The following is a 27,918-nucleotide window of genomic DNA, read 5'->3' as shown; positions in this document are numbered from 1 at the left end:
CTGCAAGTCTGAAATGTAGATCAGCAAGAGACAGTTTGGATTTTCTGCCAATAGAAAAGGATGCTTGTAATGGATTTTTTTCTGAAGTTTAAGTATACTTTAACAGTATATGGAACAGAAATTTCTGATTCAATTAGCTCTTGTTTTCAAATTCAGCTGTATATTTTTGATTGTATTTCCCTTTAAATATTCCTTCAAACACAGACAGGATCTTTGTTGAGATTGTTTTACAATTCTGATATTCCAGACAGACATTTGCTCCCAGAAACTACATGTAGGATCAAACATGATTTTACAGATCAGTGTCTCTGTCCCAACTCCACAGCACTCAGGTGATACTCTTTCCTGCAGACAAGTTACCTCAGGTCGTTTCAATCCTGGCACCTCAATGGATGAAACTTTAAAGAGGAATTTGTTTTAGAATTTTTTAGTCCAAAGCATGAAATACAAATATTATCAGATCATAAACAACTTTTCTTACTATAAGAGAAGCTTATTTGTGGTTGCTGTCTGATAAACTTCCAGTTCTCTAAGGACTTGTAAGCAAAAACTGAGAGATTCAGAATTAATTCCCTCAAGAAATTTCTGCTTTCTTATTTATGCTTATTGTAGTTTAAATTAAGTACAGGATCACTTTTAGTTGCTTTTGGATATCTGAAGTGAAGCTCTTGCACTGGAAGAATCAGGAGTTAACTCTTTTCCAGAGAAGAGAGTTGGAGGAAATTCCCATCTTCTTTCCTGTGTGAGATAACTACCATAGCACTAAATTCATCCAAATCTGTAGTTTTCTGGGTGTTGTGATGCTCACGAATACAAGTTTGATATCAAGAGAAGCTTTAACTGTCTCTATGTACTTAGTGAGTTTCACAGCATAAAGTTGCAAAAATCTGCATTGCTCAGAAATGTAGAAGTTAAAGGATGCTGTTTTCTGATTTTCTATTTTTTGCAATTTTTGTTGTCAACATGGCAGCCAAAGTAATTACTTTTCAGCAAGAATTTACCAGTTTACATATTTTTATAAAGAGAATTATTGATCAACTGCTTATTTGAAGATACTGTGCAGGATAGCACACTTGCAGCCTACTTTTTCCTGTTATGAATGACAAAAACTAACAATAGAATAAAGCAATTCGTTGTTAAAAGTTTATAAATTCCACTTTAAGTTGGATTTTGTTAATCTAATCTATTTAGCTTGATTTCTTTAAAAAAAAAAGATATATATATATATTATTATTTATTTTTATTATATTTTATTATATATTTTCATTATATATATATTTATTTTATTATATATTTTTATTATATAATTATATATATATAATTAAAAAGGAGGTAAAGAATCTGTTATCTTGGCTTCTATTCAAACATTCCTCTTATAGTCTTGATTGACCACTGGTGCTTTCAGTGCACTCTACAATCAGAATATAAATCTGGAATGTTATGAGTCAGTCTAGAGCTAAAAAGCAGAGTGTTCTGGAAAAGATATGAGACCTGCTGATGTCAAAGGAATGGGGAGAGGAATGTTGAAAATCCTTAAAATTCTTAGTCCTAGTTAATTTCATTTAGATTTAAGAATTGTAGCTGCTCTCAAAATTATCATATGCATATGAATATCTAAGTATAGACTAACATTTACAGCTGTTACAGGTGAATATGCAATACCTCACAAATGATAAAAGTTAAGATGCAGTTTTATCTTAGCAAGAAAGTATCTTTCGCAGGAATGGCAATGTATTCCTTCCTTATATGTAATCAAAGCACGTGAATCATTTTCAAGACAAGCCATTTCTTCAAAGCACTGCTTTTTTCTTTTTGTGTTTTGTTTTTGTTTATTTATTTTATTTTATTTTATTTATTTATTTATTTATTTTAAATTTTGGCTATTAATGAGAAGTTTAGCCTTTCCAATCCTGTAGCTAAAACATTCAAGAAGTGGGTACAAAAGAAATATCAATAGCTTTTTCCAAGGTAGATAAATATCAGGACAGTGCTCCTCCTGCATTCATTCACTTACTAAAGATGTTTATAATGTCTGGTGTACCTGTGCCAGGGATGTTTCATTATCTAAGGACAGGAAAAGTCACTCTAACTTTACTCCAGTAATTTAAGATTGTGTTAACTCTATATATTCTGCAACCTGATTTCCTTAGCTGTGATCCTTAACTTCTTTATAGCATAATCATGTTAAATTCAACACTACTAATAACAATGTATGCTCTCAAACTGGAGGATACTATAGTGATGCTAGATATTATTGTTACATGAAATGAAGATTGTGGACTAGTCCTAAAGGTGTTTGAGGGAGAAGAAGGAGGATACATAATCTGTCTACAAATAGTTTTATTTAATCTGATTATTTACATAAGAGGACTTAGGGATACTTTTGTAGCAAGGTATATGGCATTTAAAGATTCATTTGCTTGGCTAGAAAATTTTGCACACACACTAGGATCATTATTGGGTAATTTTTAGTCAAGCTTCAGTCACCTGTGCATGGTTTCAAAATACATCAACTACTTGCATTTTTTCCTTATGCACCAGATATGTGCATTTCTGTTTCTTGGTACAAATGTCTTGGAGTAAGGATAGGAGAGTAGTCTCTGATTTCTGAACTTGATTGCTTCTTTGGTGAAGAATCTAGAAAATGGTGTTTTTTAATTGGTCTTCCATATCTCTCTATTGGTTTATTTATTTATTTATTTATTTATTTCACCTCAGATATACACAGGTCTGTTTCTGTGTTGTGTTAGTTGCTGGCTTTTTTGTTGTAAAGGGCCTTTAAAGATGAGGCCTGTAAAGATGAGCCTTTCTGTGAGGTACATATTGTCAGTTATTAGAGGCTGAAATCCAACACCAGGGTTAGTAGGATAGTTTTTGACTATCCCTGCTCCATCTACATTGTGTGCCCCGGTGGCGCAAGTGATAGGAATGCCGCGTTGCAACACTGGAGGCCCTGGGCTCGAATCCCCCCTGTGGCGCAAGTGGTAGAAGTGCCGCTCTGCTACACAGGAGGCTCGAATCCCGGGGGGTTGGACTCGATGATCTCTAAAGTCCCTTCCAACCCACACGAGACTATGATACTATGATCTCAATAGCTTAGGGAATATTAGCAATCTTCTGGTGAACAGTATCGAGTAAAAGAGAATCTGCTGATTACTTCTCCTATTAAAATGATTTATTAGTTAATGAAAGTCTTTTAGAGTTTTTAACTGCCATTAAGACTGAGGAAGCCACTTTAGTTGTGCATTGGTATCTGTTGTAAATCCTCAATGCAGAAAGTAATCTATGTCTTTGGACAAAAAATTATTTGTGTCAACAAATTAAGTATGTGATCCAAATAAAATAGGTATAATCTGACTAGACCTTTCACAGATGAAGATATTGCAATAGGATATGTGGTGATGTGAAAACAAATAGGGAGTGATGTAAAACCCATCTGTTTTCTAAGCTAGAGAAAGCATGATGAAAATTTTTTACTAGATTTAGTGATGTTTCTCTTTGAAATATTTAAGGGGGATCAAATTGGGTGCTATTTATATCATTTTCTTAGGTCAGAAAGATGAAGATACTGTCATGAGTCTTCCTTTTTTAGGTGTGATTATGTGCAGTTAGTACGGATGTTTATTACTCTACGTGCTATTGCCCTGAACAGACTAGGGCGTGTTACTCTACCAGTAAGTACAACAAAGCTCTCCTAGAAGATTCTTTCAATCTACAAGTGCACCATTTATGATGCCTCATGTAAGATGACTGGAAAAGCCAAAGTAATATCCTTATGTCAAATAAAAATCCTAGATCAACTTCAGAGCTTCATTCATTCCAAAGTATTACAAGTAAATGTAATGGCATTTGACAGTATTGGTATTTTTATATGACTTCTTTTGGCTAACTCAGCATTCTGAAAAAAATAAATGGTGTTTTCCCTTTGTAATTGAAAGGGTTAAATAGTACCAATTCATTACCACTCACAAAAGGATTTATTTTGTTCTCATAAATCAGTTTTATTCCACATTTTTATTATTCCCTTGGGTCAGCTGCTCCAATTGAAATCAATACAAGTGCAAGTGACACAATCAATCTAGATATTTGATTATGGATTTGAGACTCCCAGTTCTGCTCTGTGTGTTTAGCTAGTCTCCTTCTGATTGTGTCCCTGGAGAATGGCAAATTCTTATTGGCATCCATGAATTATGGGCATAGATTCAGAAACCAGATACTGTGATAATCTCCATTTACGTCTAGCTGTAGTAAGAGAAAGAAAGCTCTAGCCATGGAAAAACAAACTTGAAGATTTTAAAGCTGGCTGTTTCTGAACTCCCTTCAGTATGTAAAATCTCTCAAACAAAGTGGATTGAATCTGTAATTATGTACTGTACCTTCAATTTAACTTCACAAGTACAGAAAACATTTTTATTTTAATCCTTCCTGTCATTTACGCGCAATGTGATGTTATACTGTTTGCAGTGCTACTGTCTGTAGTGCTAGACTGTACTGGGACATTAAAGAGTCTTACTGTCCAGTCAAGAACTCATAGGAGCATTTTGTTTCTGAGGCCATGAATGAGCAATACAGAATGTTGTACACTAAATCGTTTCAATGGTGTTGCAAGTCTTCCCTGCTTCATGCAAACATCTTGGTAGTTTGGTCCTCTTCTACAGGTTACAACTTGAATGAGTTAGCAGAATAGCTGTTGATGTTTGGTTTTTCTCTTTTGTGCTGTGGAGCACTGTGTGAATAGATTTTTCCTGTTCCCTGATGAGAATGTTGAGAGAGGAAAGGTTTGGAATAACTTCAGCATTCAGAGTGTTAGAGTTCTGCTTTCGGCTAGTTCAGATTCCGAGTTTACTCCGCTCCTACACCCAACTTGCAATGAGCAGGAGGACTTGTCTGACATGCCACTGCTTCTTCCTTCTCCTTCCTGTGATCAAATTGTTCTAGACAATGAAATTTTCTTACAGAATTTCTGGAAAGGTATAGGTGTTGCTGGAACATATTAACACTTCACCAAAATATGTCCTGGCCACCCAGCTTGAACTGTGTGGGTTCCCTGACTGGAAAGGCGGTGGTGACTGCCAACAGATAGTTTGCAAAGAAAAGAAGCAGAGCCTATCCCGAATGCTCTGAGATCTCAGAGACAACTGTAATTCTGAGTAGTATGTAAGTACTAACTAAGTTACTAACTTTTGTGACTGCAGCCTGGTGTTATTTTGAAATAGAAAGAAAAATAATAGTTAAATGTTTGTGATGATCATATTGAAGTGTTTTTAGCTTAATTTCAGGTTGAAATCTCTCTGCATTTCACAAATTAATGGTACTGTAATACTTCAGATCAAGCTGGGGGGAGGGGGAGAGGGGGAAGATAAGCAGATTTCTAAGGACACTGCACCACATGTAGGAAGAGAAATTTTTGGTTTTACAAATGTTTAGTTGTTGAAGTCGAAAATGAAAACTGAGCAGAGAAGAATAGAGAAGCTGATTTTTGCCCCCATATCTTTTGTATAATGACAGCTAGCTCCTGATGATTGAGGAAAGGAAAATGAATGAGCACTCAGTGAAAAATTTAGCCAACTCCTTGCTTTCTGAAGTCAGCACTCTAGTTATGTTAGTGTGCTTGTGATGCAGACTGGTTATGCTTAAGCCTACTGATTTAAAACTTACAAATGCAGTGATCATAATCAGAGTACTCAGTAGTTTGGAAAAGGTTGCCTATGTATATGAAGCATGAGTTTTTGCGGCTTAATATATTAAGAAGCAGCAGCTCAAGTTTTTGGCCTTTTGCCTTAAAAACACTAATTGATCTAGATGGGAAGAATACCCTTAAAAGTGGCAATTTCTAGAAAAAGCTAGTTTTAAGATGTGAGATGAATGCATTTGGTTTATATTATCTCATTTTTCATCACAGCCTTTGTCATGAGAATGGTTTCATGTTGTACCATTTTCTGCACTCCTTACAACCTTTGTCACATGAATAAGATATCAGAACGCTAATGACTAATATACAGTATTCTGTGTCTGCTGATACTATACTGTACTACTATGACCTTTGCAATATTATGTATTCTGATTGGCTGTCCATTTCACCTCTTCCCCACAAGTTAATAAGGCTGTAAAAAGGAGAGAACTTGAAATGGCCAGCCAGTCAAATTACAGAATATTGAAAAGGTCAGAGCAGTACAGCATACAGAAAAAAATTACGGAATATATGAGGCATTAACATTCTTGTGACAATGATTATAACAAGAATGGAAAAGGATACCCATTTATGTTATTTCAATCTAGTGAACCCCAAAGGATGATGGACCCAGGACAGCAGTAATTTACGCACTGATGACCCTCAGGAGCTTTATTCACTTATTTACAGTAGCACTCAGAAACACGTCTGCTTGGGAGCCCACTTTCAGCTGCCCACATGAAACAAGAGTGAACCTTCAAATGCAGATAGTCGCCATTGAGGGTGTTGTGTGAAGCTTATCATTTTTAAGCAATGATTTTTTATGGAATACATTGTTTTGTATCATTTTAACATAAGATTATTTTATTACTCAAGTTTGTTTCAAGTATACATAGTTTTCAAGTAAGTGCATGGATATTTGTCTGTCTTAATTTCTTCAACTGGTAACATTTCCTGAAACATTGGGATACTTTCATTTGTCTTTAACTAGGAGCAAAATGGTAAGAATAAAAGCATACTTTTTTCTCAGATACCAGACATGAACCAAAGAAATCCTTCAGAAGTCTGTTAATAGATCAGTGATTCGAAAATTATGAAATGATGCTGAAGTATGAGACAAATTAAGCAGTATGAGGAAGCCTTTTGTGTTTGTAAATGATGCAGTATTTTTGAGAGACTATAGGGAATGGTGGCTCTGAACTCCCTTTGGTCTGGATTCATCTTTTGGTAAAGATGTTTGGATGCTTCATGTTTGAAGGACGTGCTGAGCCAGGAGTTTATCTTCTGCAACCTAGGTTAGGCTGCCCTTGTTAACTGTCTCTCTGCAAGCTCTTTCTTGTTGGGTTACTCAAGGCAGAAATGTGCATAAACAAGAAGGTATTCTGATAGAAACCATTTGTGCAAAGTAAAACAATGTCTTTTAGGTTGATACCGATGCTTGAGATGACTACTGCACTTTAGGACTCCAGCAGACTGTTGGTAGGCTAAGGTAGAACTGGTGAGCAGGGTGAAGTATATACCAGAAAAATGGAAAAAGAGAGGCATCATCTGCTTATACTCTCAAATAGTTCCACACTGGAGCAGTCTAGGCAGGAATGGCACAGAGTGATATGACAGGGTTATCACTGTATCGCTGTATCACTTTCTGTCAGGCTGAACCTAAGTGTCTGCATTTTCCAGCCCACTGAAAGTAAAGTTTAAGCAGTGAGAAGTGGCAGAGCTGCATATTGCAAGTCATCTCCAGCAAGACCTGCATTTTAAAATGTTCTAATATTTCACTTGCCAGTAGCACTAAGTTGCTTGGCTGGCAATGGAAATACCTTTTGTCTGTGTAAAATTTGATTTGGGAAACTTGGAAGTGCTCTCAGGTTTTTATCAGAAGCAATGAAAAACTGAATCACTGTGTTGTCTAGCTCATTGTAAATCTGCAAGTTCGTTTTTGAGCTGGATAAAATGGTTATGTAATTACATACTTCTCCTAATTATTGAGTAATTATATACTTCTTATAATTGCCAAGTAATCACTCTGCTATAACTAGAATTTAATGTTACAACTAATTGTATAATTAGTGTATATTAATGTTGTTATCCAGGCAACTCGGAATAGTGTTATCCTTTTAATTCTTTTTTGTTACTCTAAACTGTATTTTTTTAAAAGATGTATAGTTTGCCATCAGAAGATTAATGATGAAATATGAATATCAGAAGTACATGCTTTCATTTGGGGCTGAGGTTGGTGAGAATTAATATACTAACATGTTCAGACTTCACTGAAGATAGAAACGGTTGATTTTTCTTATGAAATGGCTCACAAATTGCTGTTAGGAAGCCTTTTTTTTTACACTTGAGGTTTGAGTCTGCCCTTTGAGCTTTAATCTGTATGACTGGATATTTAAACTTTTCTATACTCTGCATGTGAAACATTTAAAATAGGCACCTGTTTTCACAACCAGAAGAACCTGCATCTCACATTACTGGAACCTTAAGCATGTATCTGTCCGTTAGGCATTTGTTGGCTTTATTGTTGTTAATAAAATAATAGGTGCATGTAGCAGTCACATTGTTGGGTTGATGTCACATCAGTGAGTCATAGATCGCATGGTGATGTATGGGAAAAATGTGATAAATTATGGGTGAAAAGTGCTTTATTGGATTGTTCCTACTCCCAGATCACAGACAGGGACAGTTTCGCAAAGATGCCCTGTGCCTGTTTGATAGACAGTTTAAGAAATGACATCAAGTAAAGCAGATGCATATTTTTCTAGCGTTGGCTGAGTAGTCAGTGCATGAATAATCTGAGACAAAATCACTTCTGCAAAATTGATATCTCTGTAGATGGCATGTGTAAAAGTTGATTGTTCTTCTTGCATGATAAGGAGCTTTGCCTCCCTTGCTATTTATAAAATAAACTCTCTGAGGCTAATACAGAATTTGCTGAACTCTAAAATAAATCCACAGATTTCATGAAATTATTCTAGATTCACCCTACTGTAGTCTGTTTGAACAGACTGGCAGTTCATGTAGAAGGCGAGCACTGAGGACACAAACTGCAAGATGCATTTATGAAATGGCTCAACTCATTTCCTTCCTCCAAAAATGTTAGAGTTAGCTTGCCATATGTTAGTGAAAGAATAAGTGAAACACTCCATGCAACTCTGTGATTGTCGCAATAATAGTGTGGCATGGACTTCAACCATGAGTGTATCATACAGACTGTTTATAAGGCCTGGAGAAATGTACAGATCACTCACACGTGGTAAAATGTAATTTGAGAATGACAAAAATGTACTGCATATACACACTTAAGCAAACTTTATAGAAATATGGATTACTTGAAAAACTGCTTCAGGTTTAATTTCAGTGTTAACAGTTCACTTGATGCTTGCATAAATTAGGTTGATTCAAAAATGGCTTTAATAAGAACTTGCATGTTTTTTGTTAAATTGTATATTAAGTTTTGTAGAGGACTCAGACTTCAGAATTTCATCTTTTGCTTGTAATAATGCTTTAATTTTAGCTACTTTGAATAACTGTATTCTGCTCAATCTCATTCTCTACCCGTGGCTTCAGAAACTTCTGAGATTCTGCTGTTGTTTGTAATGCAAAATTGCCATTGACTTTGACATAAGAGCTCTGCATGGAATGATGGATAGCAGTAATTATATTAACTGTTTATATAGCATTTTAGTTCCAAATATTGGGTAATCTTTAAACAAGTCCAGTTTTGCTTTGTGTTACATGAGTGAAGTCTTCATTGAGTCAAAAAGTTATTACTTGAATATATATATATATATATATATATATATATATATATATAATTTTCCAGTCTTGCTTACAAGTTAGTTATTTTGGGGAGTTTTATTTTTTTATTTTTATAGGGTTAAATATTTATATAGCTTAAGTCTGAGGTCTTGAAAGGGTTGTAGAGGACAGACAGTGGTGTCCTCGGATAATTTAAAGGGCCAATCTGAATATTTATGTCCTTGTTTTATGTTTGAGTGGATTGCTGGAAAACATACACTTCTTGTTGCAGAAAAGTAATAAAGTTATACTTTTGTATACAATAGAGTTAGCTTACACTGGCTGATGAATTCCTAAAGTAAATGCTTTTTTTTTAGTGAGTTCCAGAAGCTAAGCAAGTCTTTCATAGACATGAGAACTGGAATTAATGTTTTAATGACCCTGACTGGTTTGTATCTACAGTTCTCATGCAGCTGCTCAAGAACATAAGTCATTTCTGAAAATTGGCTTCTGTTTGCAGCACATAGCACATATACATAGCAGTCAGCTTTGTGACTGCATGGTTGTTCCATATACTTTTCAACTTTTATGAGTACTTAAAAATGTTAGCAAAAAGAAGAAAAAATGGGGAACAATATTTATTCTTCAAGTAAGACATTTTTTAACGTTCTTGATATCAATATCAAATTTTTATTTGAGTAGAAGTTTTGCTTTTTAAAGAACAGCAAATCACATCAGACACAAAACCTAACATTTTTTCTCTTTCCTCCACATCCTTTTTCTTTCTTAACAGCTAATGCTAATTATTCTGTTGTAAATGGCACTCGAATATTATGCAGCAGCAATGAATCCAATGTATGGGTACCCATTAAAGGACTGATTCCATTTTCTAACTACTCAGTACAAGTGAAGGCTTCCAACAGCCAGAGCAGCTTGATAAGTGATGCTATAACCATAGTCATGCCTCCAGGAGGTAAGTATGAAAAAAGTGCTGTTTCTGTGCATGTAACACTTACGCAAATTCTCTGTTAAACAAAACATTATTTATTACTACAACCGAGGACTGGAAGCTCAGAATATGTTTGCATTAGTAGCTCTTAGTAACAAAATGGTTCTTTTCAGCTTTAAATTTATTGCATTACTCAGTTGAAAAAGATGGAAAATGGGAACAGGTATTTGCACAGTTAATGCATTAGGTAAGTAAGAAGAGCATCATATACCTTTTTATTTTTTTTATGAATGGTGTTGGATTCCATCATGGGGGAATAGTTTAAGAATGTAGAGAGTCACCTGTATTTTGCAGTCTGGTGTAACCTTATGAAAGAAACACAGTAGCAGAGTGCTGGTTCACAGTGAATTGCAGTCTAAAGAACTGAGCGTTATTTTATATGTATGTATCACAATTAGGCAAATACTCTCTAAATTCTCTGCATGTTTGTTTGTTTTCTAAGTGAAAGTTTCAAATTGCAGCTGATGTATGTTTGTTCCTTTTGTATTCTCTTTTCATGAACATCCTAATGGACTAGCTTTTATTGAAAAAATACCAGCGGAAATGGTGAAGTCAAGATGATTTTGAATCATAAAATGAGAACCTGGTTAAGCTTGATTTTGTGAGATGTGTAGTTGTAGCTGAGTAGAAACAGTGTAGACTGATGTATTTACTACCTGAAAATAAAAGCAAGCAAATAGAGGCAACCAAATAACTAACAACTCCACAAAATAATAAAATCACAAAAAAATATGATTACTCCTGGAGCAGTTTCCTTGCAAAAGACTGATTGGTTTGGTGGCAAAGAGAAAATCTTCTGAAAAGTGAATAAGTAAAATGTAGAGGTTGTATGACATTACTGAACGAGATGAAAAAGGTTAGGTTCTAGTCAGTACATTTTGTATTTTTCAAATCTCTTTGTTGAATTAAGCATATTATTAACAAATACAGATGTATCATAAAACCAGATATAAAATATACTTGTCACTTAAAGCTGTGCGTAATCCCAGTATCGCTGTTCGATTCTGCATGGAGAAATAGCAGATTTTGGTAGTGAAAAATTTACTAAATGAACAGGTAAAGGATCTTTAAAGATGGACAAGGATGTGCACAAGTTTATGACAGCCATTAAGATGCACTTTCTTTCATCATTAGATTGTTGTTGATTACAATTAGAAAACTTATAGCTTTGAAATTATCTTTTTTATGACCTTGTGGTAGTTTAAAAGCAATACCTCATTGATTAAATAGGTTTTAGTTCATGGTTCCTTTTTGTTAATGATCTGAAAACATATTATCCTGATTTACACATAAAATCATGCTGAAAAGCATGTGGCATACACTAGGATATGTGTGTTTAAGTAGAATTAAATTAGCAGTGAGAGTTATTAAAGAAATCTTCCATACTATTGTCCAGTGAACTGTGATCTGTGGTGAAATGAATAGTAAATGAATCAATACATATGAGAGAAGGATTCTCACACGCTCTACATCCTCATTATACACATAAACATGTGCAGGCACACAAACACACATGTATATAGAACAATGTATGTTTATTCTACAATTATGTTTCTTATAAACACTTTGAATGCCATACAATTCAAATGCACAGTATATTATGAGCATAATGGTAATTTTGCATTGGGTTGTATTCCATGCCTTCACTGGCAAATGCATTCTAAATCATTAAATGAAATCTGGATCTTAGTAAAAAACATTTTATTTTTTACCTTAGTGGCCATGTTTTCACTTTAGGAGAAGTTGTATTTCATCAAAGAATGGAAGAGAACTCATTGTATGCACAACCACAGCCTTCCGATGGGTGTAAAAAAATTTGTATTCCCTTCTTGCTAAGTATAGTGTAAGTGTTCAAGTGGGATAGTGTTGGAGAGAACAGCAGAATTCATACTGAAATTACTGCAAATGATTATTGTTTTAATTAATATTCGGGTTTATTTTCCAACACACATTGATTTGGTTTCATTTTTTATTTAAAATATAACACACATAATATAATGCACAGTGAGTCTTTAGTGTTACCTGATTGAATATGTCTTAATTTCTCATCAGGTTGATTTGCTGTGCTTAAGTCGATGTTTAAAAAAATCTTGGAAAGAAGGAATATATTTCATCTAAGCTCTTGACTAAAATTGCAGAGCGGGTTCAAGAGTTCTTGGAAAGATTAAAAAAATAAAAACTGAATCCAAATGTTAATCCATAAATATGAAACTTTCTTTTGACCCTTACCCCGTAGTGATCTGGAGTTACTAATGGGGTTAGGATTTCAACTCTTAATGGGTCTTGGTGCATTAGTGTTTTGTATGCATGGAATTCAGCATTCAGTTTAATAAGTGGTTGACATTGGTGATGTCCCTTAATTTGCTTAAATCTAATTGGCTCTTTTATCAGTCAAACCTGTATGGATTGGCAATTGATCAGAAAGGGTCAGCCATGACTGTGCATGTACTTAAATGCTGGATCCACCAGTTAAAGTCACTGTTGCATAATAAGAAGCTGAAATCATGAGAACAAATGATCTTCAGAGTTGGAAGGCAAAAGAAAGCGGAGAAGTTTTTCAGGATGTTCAAGTTCAGAACAAAGGCATTATGGAGTATATAAATTTTAAATACACTGCTTTTTGCCTCAAGACTTAAAGCTTTTTTTTTTTTCCAGATGAACTGAAATCTTGTCTGAAACAGTCTTTGTTATATCAAAGAACTGCATAGAAAGCTAAAAGAGGTGGAAGAGGCATAAAAGGGCATAGTTTAAAATTATTACTGACAAATTTCATACCACATAGGTAGAAGTAAATTTTTTTGAGTTTTATATATATATATATATATTTTTTTTTTTTTTTCAAAAAGAATAAATTTGTTCTATTTATCCTGTCCTAACCTGCTTTGGTAGAAGTTGTAAAAGATAATGTACTAGCCAAGGCTTCACATTAATATGAGGATGCCAGGCAGTAAAAGATCTGGAGGACAAATCATTTTACACTTAATGTAATTAGGTAAATGAAATGATACAGAGGACATAAAACTGCAAAAATCTTGGAGAAAATTTTTTGTATATAGCACTTGGTTATACATTTTTCTCATTAATCAGTGTTGTTTCTGATGCAGTGGCACACAGAGGACCCAGAGAATTTGGAATTGCCTTATAAGTGGTAGTAAGCTAACAGAAATGAAAGGTGCAGTTTCTACTGGTAAAACCTCATTAACTTCACTTGTTCCCAGCTACTGGCTGCAGGAAAAAAAGTGTAATATGGAAGGAAATGAGAAGTCTTGTATGTAGAAGTGCAGAAGAGATTGTTTTGTTGAGAAATAAGAGTTAAGAGAGAGCAGAGAGAGACAGGCTGCTAACCAGACAAGAAGCAGGAAAGTGAAGGCTAAGCCAACATCAATAAGAGAGAAAGCACATTCTCAAGAGAAGCTGCATTCCCAAGGGAAAGGAGGTATGAAAATTGTTGTGGGTGGTAATTCAATGTCTTATTACAGAAAATTGTCTTTGCGAGGTTACCTGTGTTGAGTATTACCAACATTACTGGATGCTGCCTTATCTGTAGAAGTTAGTGTTGATATATGTTCCTATTCCCTAAGTAGTATGTAAAAGGGAAGATACTCAGGAAAGGAAAAAAAGAAGTGCCTAAACAGTGAAGTGTCTTTTTAATCTCTGCCATAATTTATGGAGTATGTTCCTGTTTTATGTTCTTGGTCTGTGATTTCCAAAACACAGCAATGTCTAACTGTGGAAGATGGCAGATTTTGTCTCAGACTCATAAGCACCTGTCCTTTTCTGGTCAAATGTTTGTAGCCAGGAGGCTGCATGCCTCTGCCTTACAGCTCAAGCTCCTCAGAAGCAAAAAGTGAGCCTACATATTTATCACTTGATGTTTGTTCACCATCTACAGAACATGGCATCCTGCAGGCAAAGGATTTCAGCTACTGTTAGTTTAAGTAGCAACACCTCTGAGTCTGGATATTGAACCACATCATAGGATAACTGATCTAATCATGCGAGCAAAATAAGAACCACATCGTACACCTCATATTCACATCTGGAAACATTTGCTCATGCAAGTTAATCTTTGGAGCCAACATGCCTCCTTAGATGAATTAGTTAATAAAGCAAACAGAAGTCCAGAAGTATTTAGGAAGGAAAATTAAACCTGTGTACACTGAAATTTTCCTGAGACGAGTTTGTTTTTTCCACTCACTCAGGATCACATATACACAGTCATACCAGAAAACTTGTTTTGGAGGAATTTGCTAGGTTTCAGGTTCTCATTTCTCTCCTTTCCTCTATTCTTCCCCACATCTTCTCCCTGTAAGCATGGAATAATATTCAACAGGATTCTCTCTGTTCTGTGTCTTCTGTTTCTTTTTAATTTTTCATCCCTTTCATTCTCTTCTGTCACTTCTTGTACAGTAGTAAAAACAGAATTGAAAAAGGAAAGAAAAAACAGATAGCAGAGGGGGAAAAAAAACACATTTGTAAAATGACATTGATAGAAAAAAAGATTTTTTAAAAAGTTCAAAATTCTCAAACTTGTGGAAGATGTTTATGGAAAGTTCTGAATGAAAAATAGGAGCCATGCCTTTTCCAGAGGTGGTTTAAGGAAAGAGCTGGATAGAGTAGGGAGGAGGAAATAGCTGCCCTACATCTTTCATCAGTGACCGGGCTAATTAAAGCATGTCAGTGGCAAGCTCTGTAAATTGTCTGTTCTAGTTCCTCTCGTCCAGAAAGATGATTTCATAGGGATATTAGGGTAGGATTGCAAAAGTGCTTGTGTGTAAAACTGGGAGTTGCTCTAATGAAACAGTAATTCTTCTTTAATCTCTGCAGTATTGATCTGATTGTCATTTTTATCAGTTCTACTTTCTTCTTTTATTCCCCTCTCCCTTTCCATTCATCACATCCTTCAGCACATTCATTCTGTGTTTACTGTTGTTTCTGAATGATTGTTTTTGGGGCTTTGGGTGGCAAGAGAAGTTAGAGGATCTCTTGTTTCTCAGCTCTCATTCCTGAGAGATAATATCATAATTATAATCATAATTATAATCAAAAATAATCATAATTGCCAGAATCTTCAGGTTCTGGCAATGAGAGGCACAGAGGTGCCCATTTTTATGCTGTAATTTTCTAAGTCACAGCCAACTTGGCTTCAAGGTTGCTTTAAACTGTGCCCTTACCAAATTCCTGTTTCTAAAGCTGGACACTGGCAGAAGGCAAAGACATTCAGATGTACATTCCTTGCTCTCATTGGCTCCTTCCCTTTGCCTTGAATACAGCCTTTTTTTGGCTAGGAAAAATCCACTGTAGTTTTACATTCCAGACAGCAGGGCTGTTTTTTCATCTCTTTGCTTTCTGTTTTCTGGAGCTGCATGAAATAGAGCAAGATGATCGAAACTGCAGTTTTAGTTACCCAGAACATGGATAGTTGTGCTTGGTTGTAAAATGACAGATGAGAGAGGGAGAGATGTGCAACAGCTTAAAGTAGCTTATAGATCATCTATAAGCAGGCAATTAACCTCAGTGTGGAGGTCTCAGTCTAGGTCTTTCCAAAACCGTAGCATGGGTTCTAGGTGATATTTAAGATCTCATGGAAGAAATCTGTGGTAGAGCAGATTTCATGCTGGAAAACTACAAATTGGTTGTTTGAAAACTAGAGAAGTACATAGAAATGGGTAAAGTAGCCAGCTGTGAGATTTAGCAGCAGATCTCTACTTAAAATGACTACCTACCGTCACATAAACCCATTTTAGACTATGTATGTAAGTACATATAGAAAGGACGCTATTTAGATGAAGCATGAAGTTTTTACTCAAGTCTTGATTTTACCCAAGTTCATGCATTTTTTTCATTCAATGTAAATCTCATCTAGATTGTTCCCTACTCTAACTGAAATCAACATTATTTATGTAATGAACTAGCCTGTTTCTTCTATGTAAAGAATCCTAGAATAAAATGACATTTGAATTCCTGGTGAAACATACTGAAAACATTTGAAAAATGATACTGTTTGTTTTGTCTTTTAAACCATTTTCCACACATATATAAGTCTTAAGAAGTGGCTTAATTGTTGTGTTACTTTGATAGTTTGATACATACTGTTTTTCTAAAAACTTCACTTTATTGTATTCATTTCTGACAGTTCATGCCCCTGTAGGTTCCAGAATAAAACAGCATTTTCATAAGCTGTCAGCAAAGGCAAATGTCTATGGGTTTGTTGTTGTTATCCTAAGCAGTATTTTCTGCACTTGAAGCACCTAAATTATGAAAGTTATCTACTGATCATAGAAGATTTGATTAAAGTGACAAAATATTGAAGCTACTTTGCACCACTGAGGATGTCTTGAAATTCCTCTCTTTTCAGTGAATTCTGCGGGGCTCCAGGAAAGTTCTGCCAGCTTGTTTACATATTCTTATACTTTGTTGAGGGAGAAAAATTAAGGATGTATCTATATATTCTTGATGGTTAAGCATAGAGATAATCAAATAACCATACTTTTCCTTCCTTTAGGTAGGAATATATGTAGGGGTGTTCTTTTTAAAGCATCATGTCCATACAAATGCTTTGCTTTTATTTTCCTGCTTTATCACAGTATCATAGTCTCGTGTGGGTTGGAAGGGATCTTAGAGATCATTGAGTCCGACCCCCAGGATTCAAGCCTCCTGTGTAGCAGAGCAGCACTTCTACCGCTTGTGCCACAGGGGGGATTTGAACCTGGGCCTCTGGTGTTGCAAAGTTGCATTCCTACACTGTGCCACAGAGGCTTTGCTCTTCTGTTAAAAATAACTAATATTAGGGTGGTGTTTTGTTTGATTTAGAAATAGACTTGAAATCAAATTGTACTGTGTACATGTGTACTGGATTTTAGTCTGTTTCCCTTTGTATCTGTATTCAGGTCTGACTTATGATTCTGATGAGGAAATACTACCCTTTTAGGAAGATTAATTCCAGTTCAGTAAAATAAGAGAGAAAAGGAAACTGTGTCTTTCATATTCCAATGGGATATGTCCAGGATTTAGCTATTTTAATTCTTACTATTTATATTCTGAGATACTTTCTGCTATAATTTTTACAGATGTTTGCTGGTTTAGCATTCCAGAAGGCTTGTTGTTATTCCCATTTTACAGATAGGTTTGCAAATAGAAAGACAGGCCAGGGAAGGTAAAGAAATTATTCGTTCTAGCACTGACAAGTATAATCAAGAGGTCTGGCAGGCTCTCTTCTCCCTGAGTTTAGGCCCTCTTTGTAAATGGTGCTGCAAAAGTAGAATGTTGGGAGTGGAATTGGGAGGAGTGGTCCTTGAGAGCAGCTCGGCTGAGAAGGACCTGGGGGTCCTGATGGACAAAAGACTCAACATGAGCCAGCAGTGCGCTCTGGCAGCCCAGAAAGCAAATGGGATCCCGGGCTCCATCAGGAGAGGGGTGGTCAGCAGGGATAGGGAGGTAATTGTCCCTCTCTACTCTGCTCTTGTGAGGCCCCATCTGGAGTACTGTGTCCAGGTGTGGAGCTCTCAGAACAAAAAAGACATGGAGATTTTGGAAAGGGTCCAGAGGAGGGCCATGAAAATGATCAGGGGGCTGGAGCACCTCCCCCATGAGGAAAGGCTGAAGGAATTGGGCTTGTTCAGCCTAGAGAAGAGAAGGTTGCGGGGTGACCTCATTGCAGCCTTTCAATACCTGAAGGGAACTTACTCCCAGGAGGGGAGTAAACTCTTCGAAAGGGCTGACAATAGCAGGACTAGGAGAAATGGTTTTAAGTTAAAAGAGGGAAGATTTAGGTTGAATGTTAGGGGGAAGTTCTTCACTACAAGAGTGGTTAGGCCCTGGAACAGGCTGCCCAGGGTGGTTGTGGGTGCCCTGTCCTTGGAGGTGTTCAAGACCAGGTTGGATGGGGCCCTGGGCAACCTGATCTAGTAAAGGTGTATGTTTGGTGGCCCTGCCAGGCAGGGGGGTTGGAACTACATGATCCTTGAGGTCCCTTCCAACCCGGGTCATTCTGTGATTCTGTGTGTGATTCTGTGATTCTCTGAATGTGACCACCGTGTACTCACAAAAAAAAAAAAAAAAAAAAACACCAAAAAAAAACCATCCAAAACAATTCACAGGTTGACTGCTTTGTGATTTTCTAAACAGCTCTTATAAAACATGTGGAAAGCAAAGAAACAGATTGGAAAGGCATCATCGTGTAGAGAAAGAACACAACTCTTCCCTCTTTTTTCTTTCACCAAAGTGGTGAATGTTCTTACATACTAAGAATGGTACTTGAGATAGTTGTTCCTAAGAAACTAATAGTGCTGTCCAAAAAACTGAACAAGATGCTCCTGATGGTTGTAATCTGAATTAAGTAGCTGTAAATTTTCTGTGATGAAGATAGAGTCATTTTAACCTGTGCTCTAAAAATGGAAAAAGGAGAGAAAAAGTTCTCTACCTCTTAACTTTCTGTCAAAAGTCTGCTTAGTAAAGAATAAACATAGCAAAGGTATTTACTTTATCTCAATACATGTTGCAGTTTCAAGTAAATGCTGTGATGTGGCAAAATACAGGCAGCCTGGTTTGTGATTGAAGATTTGATTACTGTTAATCAACTAGACTATCCAATTTTGAACAAGAAAATAGTAGCCAGAATCTTTTCAGTAAAACCTATATAGGAACAGAGACTTCATTGTTTGGGATGCAAGCATTTGTCTGGTCCGGGTGAGACATGTGCCTGGTTTGCAGCAAAGGAGGAAGGAGTGAATGTCTTGGCTTCCAGGCATTTGTGGACATGGGCATACGTTGTTCATTGGTGGTGATACTCAGCGTGAGCATCAGAAGATGATTCTTTTGCTAGTTTCTAATACAGCATAATTCATTGATACTGAGGCTGCTGTGCTAGACTGTAACATGAAGTGACAGCCATAGCAGTACAGTTCGCAATTTTGAGAAGTGATAATAATTCTTGTTTATTCTGTAAACCTGATAGTTTGAATTTGTCAGACTTGGCCTCATGTGTTACGTAAGAGAATAAGATACAGTGTTTTTGTGCTATTCCCCTATAGCAGCTTTATTTCCAGAACTAAATTCCTGATTCTGTTCTTCAGTGTTGCACAGATTAGTGCTCTCAGAGTTCTGTGTGTTGATTAGTGGCAGGATTTGGTTGTATCAGGAAAAATGTTCTATACTGTTAATGATGACAGATACGATTAAATTATTTCTCTGCTATTTTCTTTTATGTTCACACATTTTGCCCAGTAATATTGATGGGCTTTAGAAGCATGAACACACACTGGGAGGGAAGCAAGCCCCTGAACGTTGTATTTTGCTCTTTGTGGAGCTGACAATATAATTTTATGTCTAAATGTAGGGAAAGCTGCTGACAATTTTTATACATTAAATTATAACTGAGAACTAATTCAAGGATCAAAGATGCTCTTTGGGAGAGATCACTTTAGTGGTAGAAAAAAATGATTACTTTTTTTCCCAGTCTCATATATTTGTACTGTACGTCTTGGAAATACCATTCCCTACAGTTTCTGAATCTTGATGTTTAATTTAACACAAAGGTCTTTGAGCAGTACAATGGGAGGGGGGCTTCTGTTGGTAAAACCTCATAGAAAGAAATTGAAACGTACATGTTTTTTCTCATTTATCAAAGAAGTGCAAAAATCTAAACTGACATTTTATATCAAATGAATTATGAACTGTGTACTTTGTACCTAAGGGAACAACAACTAAATTAGACTTCTGTTAAAGAGAAGGAGAGAGGAAAAAATAGGCTTTTAATAAAATATGCAGTCATTTTTGGTATTTTGTCTGAACCTGACAAATTCTGTGCTTTGCAAGAGAAAACTAGAATGTAGGCAACTTCAAAGGCTATATGCCTTGAATGCCTCATAGTGAATTGAGAATCAGGTTAAGACAACATGCAGGTCAGAATTTCTATTTAATAAGTATTGTTGGTTTGATATGTTTGTTTTCAGCCTTGTCTGATTCAAGTGAACCGACAAAGATAAAATGCTTTCTAATAGCTTGAGGACCAAAGCAAAAAGTAAATGACTTTTTTATTATCTTCCATTTGTGAGAATATGTTTGCTACCAAAAGAGATTTACAGGGTGCCAAATTTTAGAAGATGATTGAAATGTGAAAGGTAATTTTTTAAGTAGTAATGTCTGAAGTATATTAAGGGCATGACTTAAGAGACAATATCTTCAGGTGAACAACTTTTCCTTTCGCCTAAGAAAGGACTTAGAGTTCGTATAGGTTATGAGATTTTGTACACTCACCATTTCTGAATTTCCTTCATGAATTTCAGTTGGAATATATTTATTTCGGTTCATTGACATAAGAAGACACTTTGATATTGTTCTGATAAGCACCTACACCTTAGGGAAAACTGGAAATGAGAAGCTAAAATTCTATGGTTTCTTTGACAGCATATTCCCTAGTGTGGTGCTTTTTCATATATGAACAAAATATCCAAGCTTTTCTCATATGGCATATACATATATTTCATAAAGATATATTTCAGAAGATTAAGAAAGTTATAATGTATGAAAGCTTTCAGAAACTCTGCAAACTTCTTTCAGAAAACAAAAGTGTATGAACAGTGTGAGAATACCATACTACAAACATAAAATAAAACTTAAAGCACAAGACCAGCTACATTTATAGCTTTAGTACTTTTTTGTGTCAGTACAACCAAAAGGCTTGAAACAAAACCAAAACTGTAATGTGTTATATTAGTGATGGAACAACTTCAACTGAGATATCCGAATATACTCATACCCAAGGAAGCAGTATCTTTGTTTTTAGATAACCTAAGTAAAGTTGACGCTTCCAATAGTGATGAAAAAAACATCCAACCCTTTAAGTGATTTTACGGTGAAGAATGGTTTATTACTGGTATAAACAATGGCGTTATAGGTACTCTGAAGGAAAAGTAAATGCATTGTTTTTTCTCATTTGCAACTAGATTTTATTTTTATTATTCAACAATACTTTAAAAAAAATTCTGTTTACTAATCGTAGTACTGTACAGTATTGATTCAAAATAACATTTGGATAAACATGTAAATGCCACTGGAAAAATGGCAGTGGAAATACCTGTTTTTTGTATCAGAAAGGGAAGGAGAAGAGGTGACAGCTTGGATGGGTGCAGCATTTTGAGACAGCCACAACAGAAATCTGGTTCCCTCCAGGCATTCTGTAGATTCAGTTTGCTTTGCTATGCAAGGAAATGAGAGGGATGAGGACAATAGGAACTACGGCTGTTGGACCAAATAAACAGTTCCTTTGTTCTCAACAGTAGCCTCTGAATTTCCTTACAAAAAGGTGTTGTAGCTTTCTTTGTTTATGGTTACACATATCGCATAAAAGAAATTGATTAGGAGCTGTGAAAAAAGTCCAGCTTTGTATTGCCTGGATAGTTATCCAGGAACTTTGTTGAAACTTCTTTTCCTACTCTTTCTTAAATGAAGAAAGATTTGTGGGGAAAAATGTCAATTGCAGTTTCAGTTGTTTCATGTCCAAAAGGTAGCCCAGTGACCTGGATCTCACTGATACACAGGATGTTCAAGATATAATAAAACTCTGCTACCCACTGTGCATAGTGGCTCCCTGAAACCAGCTAATCAGTCATCTTGTCAGATCCATTTTCTATTTATGGACGCTCGCAAGCTGGGATTCCATCATAAATGGCAGTATCATCATATGCATTGCACAGAAATTTATGGATTAAAAATAAATCTTATTGAGGATCCAATTTATTTGCAAACCTGTATTGTTCTCCCGTCTGTACACTTAAGAATATATAAACTCATGCTTTGTTGAAGTACACACCAATGGCAGGGCAGGTAATTCTGTGAGTGATAGTCCAAGGGCCCATTCAAACTGCAGCGCACTGCCAGCATTTGAACCAGAATTCTTATTTGATTCAGACATTTGTATCTTTTCCATTATCTCGCTTTCTTTTTCAGTTAGATAAACATGCTTTCTTAGTTTCTCTTGATATATTCAGTGGAGATAGGGCAACAATCATTTGCAAAAAACACATCCACTTGCCTTTGTAAAGTGCTGCTTTCTGGTTTTGAATATCCTATGTCATCCTTTTGCTTTCAGTCATAGAATAGAATATCAGAAATTGATTTTCAGCAGGCCTCAACTGAACATTTCAGAGATGTTTATGCTCTTTTCAATTGTTCCTTCTTCATCTCCTCTGATGTTAGAGACCCTCATTGAATTATTAGGCTGAAAAGGTGTTAATTATGAAATCATGCTCATTTTTCCGTGTTGCATTAAAGTGTTTCTTTAATCCAATAGGGATTTTCTGGTTTAAAATCTTTCTACATCATCTTGATCCTATATTGTCTTTTTACCCGGGGCACCGATTCTCCATCTTTGTAAATTTTTTGATGATGGAGATTACTATCTGTATCTGTTACCTTGCTGTCTTCTACTTTTTAGGCCACATAGGTTTAGACTTTCTTCCCTGGAACTTTTTCGAGCGGCAATGACCTCATTAGCTTTTTTGCTCTTTGAGGACTCGCATATTTCCAGAGCTATCAAACTTTCTTAGGAAGGTTGTTCCAGACCCTACCACCTCGTTTATCTGCATCCCATCTCCTTGCAATCAGCCATGCTGGCAATACAGAACTAAAAGCTTAGTTCTTTCATCTGTTGTCTCAGAGCTCATCTGGTGCTCCTTGCCATCACAGAATATGACTATTCTGTTTTCCTGTCATCTCTACCATAAGGTTTTGAAGCCTTCCAGGACTTTCTCAAGTGGACTATTCATTTCCTGTGTGTTTCTTTGGTGTAAGTAGCTAACTCACATCCTTTTCACCACACGAGAGCAGGAGTAGCTCCCATACTCAAAGTGATATTTTAGCTACTGTTTTTCTAGCTTCCACCATCTTCTAGAAGGGTTGTCCCTTACTGTTTGGCTGCTGAAACCTCAGAATTATATTTGTTCCAGGAATGTGAATTTTTATGTCACAGTGTATGCTCCTCTTCTGGCTCCTGTGTCAAATTAGAGGGATAAACATCAGTGCTATCTATTGGGAATAATTACATTCCTCTGTCATTTTTCAGTTCAGTATAAAAAATTATTAAGTCATAATCAGACGTGAGCATCAAAGGTCAGGTTCCTTGATTAGTGCCTTCCATCTGATTCATATGCTAAGTTTTTATCCCTGATTCCTGAAATGCTCTTCAAATGGCTATTTATGGAAAGGATGAAATCTTCCTGAATAATTACCTATGGTTATTGCTCTGATGGGGACATAATTTTAGCAATAGAAATTGTAGCTACCTAAGAATTGATTCATTTCAAATATGGTAAAAAGTACAAAAAGCTTGCCTGCAGGTCTTTGAAGTTATACCATCAACATTAAGTAGAAAACTTCAGTTGAGTTCTCCTTGCCAGCACTCTGTGAAGCTATCATCAGAGACAAGAGGTGTCAGTGTTTCCATCAACGTGAAAGATACTGCAGCTGCCTTTGGCCAGAGCTCTCTGCTTTCCGATATGAGTTGTAAGAGAAGCTGCAAGATTCTGAAGATGATGTCAAAAGCTCTCACTTGCTTCCTCTCCAAAAGGAAGAATAATTGAAAAAAAGAAATCCTGAAATTCAGTTCTGAAGCTGCTTCTTGTAGATGGGAGTCACATTGGCAAGCCTCCAGTCTTCTGGGACATTACCAACCAACAAGAAATACTGATAGATGATGGAAAGCAGCTCAGCTATCACATCCGCCACTTCCTTCAGCACTCTCAGATGAATCTCATCTGACCCCTGGACTTGTGTCAGGTCCAGTTGCAGTAGTAAGTCTCTGTTTATTTCCTCCTGAATCATGGGGGTTTAGTCTGCTCCCCAGCTGAGACTACCAGGTCAGAGAGTGGAGTACCCTGAGGTATAACTGGTCTGATCTTTAAAGACAGACATAAAAAAGGCATTCAGAACCTCTGCCTTTTCCTTATCTTCCGTGATCACATTCCCAGCCTCATCCAGTAAAGAATGGAGATTCTCCTTAGTACTCCTCTTACTGTTGATGTAGATAAGCAGGTATTGCAAGTGAAGGAAATTTTGCAGTTAAAGCTCACATGATTAATGCAGATCAAGAGAAATTTAAAATGTTTGAACCTACTATTTTTATTTTTCTGAATGTTATTATACCTAGTAAGTAATATTAATGCTGAAAGCTAGAAAATCTACAAAGCAACTCCTTTTGAACTGAAATCACTACTATAGGAGACCAGTAAGGTAGGATAGATTATGAAGAAGGATCAAGATGTTTCTATACCCTGTTTCTGTTATACTTCAGAAAATAAAATTTCAGGAATATTAGGTGTGAACAGATTTTGATTTACTGGCAGCATGAGAATTAAGCCATAGCTTTATGTCTCTTTAGTTGCTTTTTCACAAAACAAAGCTTTCCTTACTTTCTGAGCCCCAGAGTGGGACAAGCATGAAGGTCACCACAGGTCTTCCATGTTGTATATTCCAAAATACATTGATGTGTTAAATGGAGTTGTGAAACAAAGTTAAAATAGAGCTATGTTGTCCCTGGAAGATTTATTACTAGAGAGAATAGTGTCTGAAACTGAATACATATGTCAGTGAAATTATAAGATTAAAAAAAAAGTATCCAAGAATACTCTTAATCTTGATTGGGTGTAAAACTGTGCAATGGAGGATGTGCATTAAATGAAAAATCAAAACTAGTTTGTGCTCTGAGTAGAAAAGTTGACTGGGAAAAGAGGGTTAAAAGACAAACCGATGTAGATATGAAATAGGGAAAAAAAAAAATCAATCTTGCCAACAGATAAAGGTTTATAACTAGCATGCCTTTCTGGTGATGATACAGGGCCCAACATCATGGCTTGTTAAATGAAACAAAAACACATGCCCATGATCCGAATTATGGTGAACACAATGTCTGGAATTATTTGGACTGCACAAACAAGTACATAGCAGGCATATCTGGGAAAATCAGGAGAAACAAATGTCAACTTGCAGAACAGATTGCCATAAAAAGTGTTGTAATGAGATGATCTCAGTATGGGCACCTAAAATAGAAAACGAATCAGGAGTATCTAACAACCAATGCAATGAGATATAGAAATGGGGTTTCTGAATTGAACCTGGAAAAGAGTGAGTAGCCATGACTGAGCAAGACATTCATCTAAGGGCAGTCTGACTGCAACTGTTCCTTTCTTTTATGGTACAAACTGCTGAGACTTTACTTTAATTCCTCTGAAGTTAATCTGCAGTTATCATTTGTATACGTGTGTGTGAAAGGCATTTAGATGTGCTGAGTATTTCTTACAAATAGATGTATGGAATTGTAGAGTTACAGTTGCATCTTCCAAACAGATATATCTACCTATCTGAAGATATTATGGATATCCACTATTTGCATCATAACTCTTAAAGCTGGTGTCACTTCAGCAAAGTTGCAGTGAGTTTACACCAAGTTGACAGGTTTCTTCATCTCATTAAAGAATAACTGAACAGGCATTTTTTGTATTAGATAGTTTATTGTCCAAGTATTTCACTTCTACTAGTCCTTCCTAAAGTCTGCTTTCAAATAATTTAAATTTCAAGTATACTTTGATAAGCATTTTGAATATTTCTCAGAAAATTAGGCAATTGTTTAATACAATGCTTGTTGCCCTCACGTAACCTCAGACCTCACATTGGGTCTGTTTAGCCTTGAAAAAAGAAGGCTGAGAGGGGACTTGATCCAGGTTTATAAGTACCTGAGGTGTGGGAGCCATAGTGGTGAGGCTGGTCTCTTTTCAGTAGTGCGTGGGGATAGGACTAGGGGTAATGGGATGAAAGTACAGCATAGGAAATTCCGCACGAATGTGCGGAAGAACTTCTTTACAGTGAGGGTGACGGAGCACTGGAACAGGCTGCCCAGGGAGGTGGTGGAGTCTCCTTCTCTGGAGATATTTAAGACCCGCCTGGATGCCTACCTGTGTGACATGGTGTAGGGAGCCTGCTTTGGCAGGGGGATTGGACTCGATGATCTCTAGAGGTCCTTTCCAACCCTTACAATTCTGTGATTCTGTAAATAATTACTTATGAAGCCACCAACTACTTCATGTGCTATTCAAGATGAAGAAACTGAAGCAAAAAGTTAAAATACTTTTCAAACCTCACTTCTCATATTAGCAGTGGGTAAGGATCTGATCTTTCTTGACTCATCTGTGTGTACTTAAGTGTCTAGAATGCAATATATTATTGTCAGATTGTAGCATTCCAGTTTTTATTTTTATTATGTTATTTGTGAAGTTATTAATTAATTCTGATTACAATTGATATCTGATTATTTTATTCCATCTTTGTAATTTCTTCATAGACAAAGTGTGACTTTCTGCCCTGCTAAGTGAGGATTTACTGGGCGAGATGTTGATTCAGTAGGTTGCAAGCAGAGTGGTTGCCTCCTGAGGGCAATATTAAAGCTTGAGGGGAGCTTTTTGAGCAACATGGCATCTTAAAGGCAATATATCAAGCTGATACATACATGGATCTTCTGTTAAGAAATTTTCAGTAGAGTTATTGCTGGTTGCCTGTTAAGAAATTTTCAGTAGAGTTATTGCTGGTTGCCACCTATTACTTGGGTAGTAAGAAGTCTCTTGGGATTATGAATTGAGCAAAAAGCGTTAAGCTGAGGGAAATGTTACACTGAAGACCTTGATGATGAGGAGTGAGTGAATGTTCTGCATGCAATTTAGAATTACCAGTTTTGGGTGTAAGTGCTCTGTAGTTTTAGTGATCAAAATATAATCATTTTTACAGAGCACCTTTTTTTCCATTGTTCCTCAGCGCAGGGTCCAAAATTGTACAGTCCTACCCAGTTCTTTTTGGAAGAACATAGTAAGTACATTCTGCAAGCTACGGGAATATATCTGCAGAATATATGTGTTGGTTTGAAAGTCATGAGGTAGGATTGTTCTACAGGTTAGTTGACTTTCAGAGAAGAGATTTGTCCAAATTTTCTACTCTTTTCTATGTTGGGCTTTTGTTGGTAGAAGAGATTTGAACATTTAGCTGAGATTACCTACGCCATTAAAATAACATCTGCACTGTGAGTTGTTATTGACATTTAGACAACTACATCTTTGTTTTTTGATGAGCATTCCTGTATCACAATAATAACCACCACTATACATACATAAAGATTAATCAGAGCTTTTACTTTGTGGATCTCAGCGAGCTTTACAAAGAAGGATAAGTATTATTATCTCTATTTAACAGATTGAGAAAAAAGGGACAAAGGTGAAGTGATATGTCCCAACAGAGCTGGAAATTTAACACTTTTGCCTCCTCAGTGAATTGCTCACACTGCCTCCACAGTAACAATGTGAATGTTTCCTGGTGAAATTATAACTTAGATAATTTGATTCATTGTTAGATGTAGCTTTTCTGCTACGTAGGGAACTATTGTGTGCATTTAAACTATTGGTGTTTTTTAACCTGCAGACAGGTCAGTTTTTAATGAGACATCCTGCTTTGACTGGAC

The 27,918-nt window shown here is 36.1% G+C and overlaps 1 protein-coding gene across 1 annotated transcript in view; it reads left to right on the top strand.

The window, feature by feature from the left end:
- USH2A (usherin) overlaps nucleotides 1-27,918 on the top strand; it is a 342,112-nt gene that overhangs the window by 185,263 nt on the left and 128,931 nt on the right. Inside the window, exon 38 of the mRNA XM_085542932.1 lies at nucleotides 10,206-10,385. Within this exon, the coding sequence (XP_085399058.1) occupies nucleotides 10,206-10,385 (180 nt within the window). The remainder of the gene's footprint in view (nucleotides 1-10,205; nucleotides 10,386-27,918) is intronic.

This window comes from Coturnix japonica, chromosome 3 (assembly GCF_054131305.1).
Source record: "Coturnix japonica strain WE chromosome 3, WE-NBRP24, whole genome shotgun sequence".
In the NCBI taxonomy this organism is placed as follows: Eukaryota; Metazoa; Chordata; class Aves; order Galliformes; family Phasianidae; genus Coturnix; species Coturnix japonica.
The sequence above is the reverse complement of the archived record's forward strand: the minus strand, read 5'-3'. Positions and strand labels throughout refer to the sequence as shown.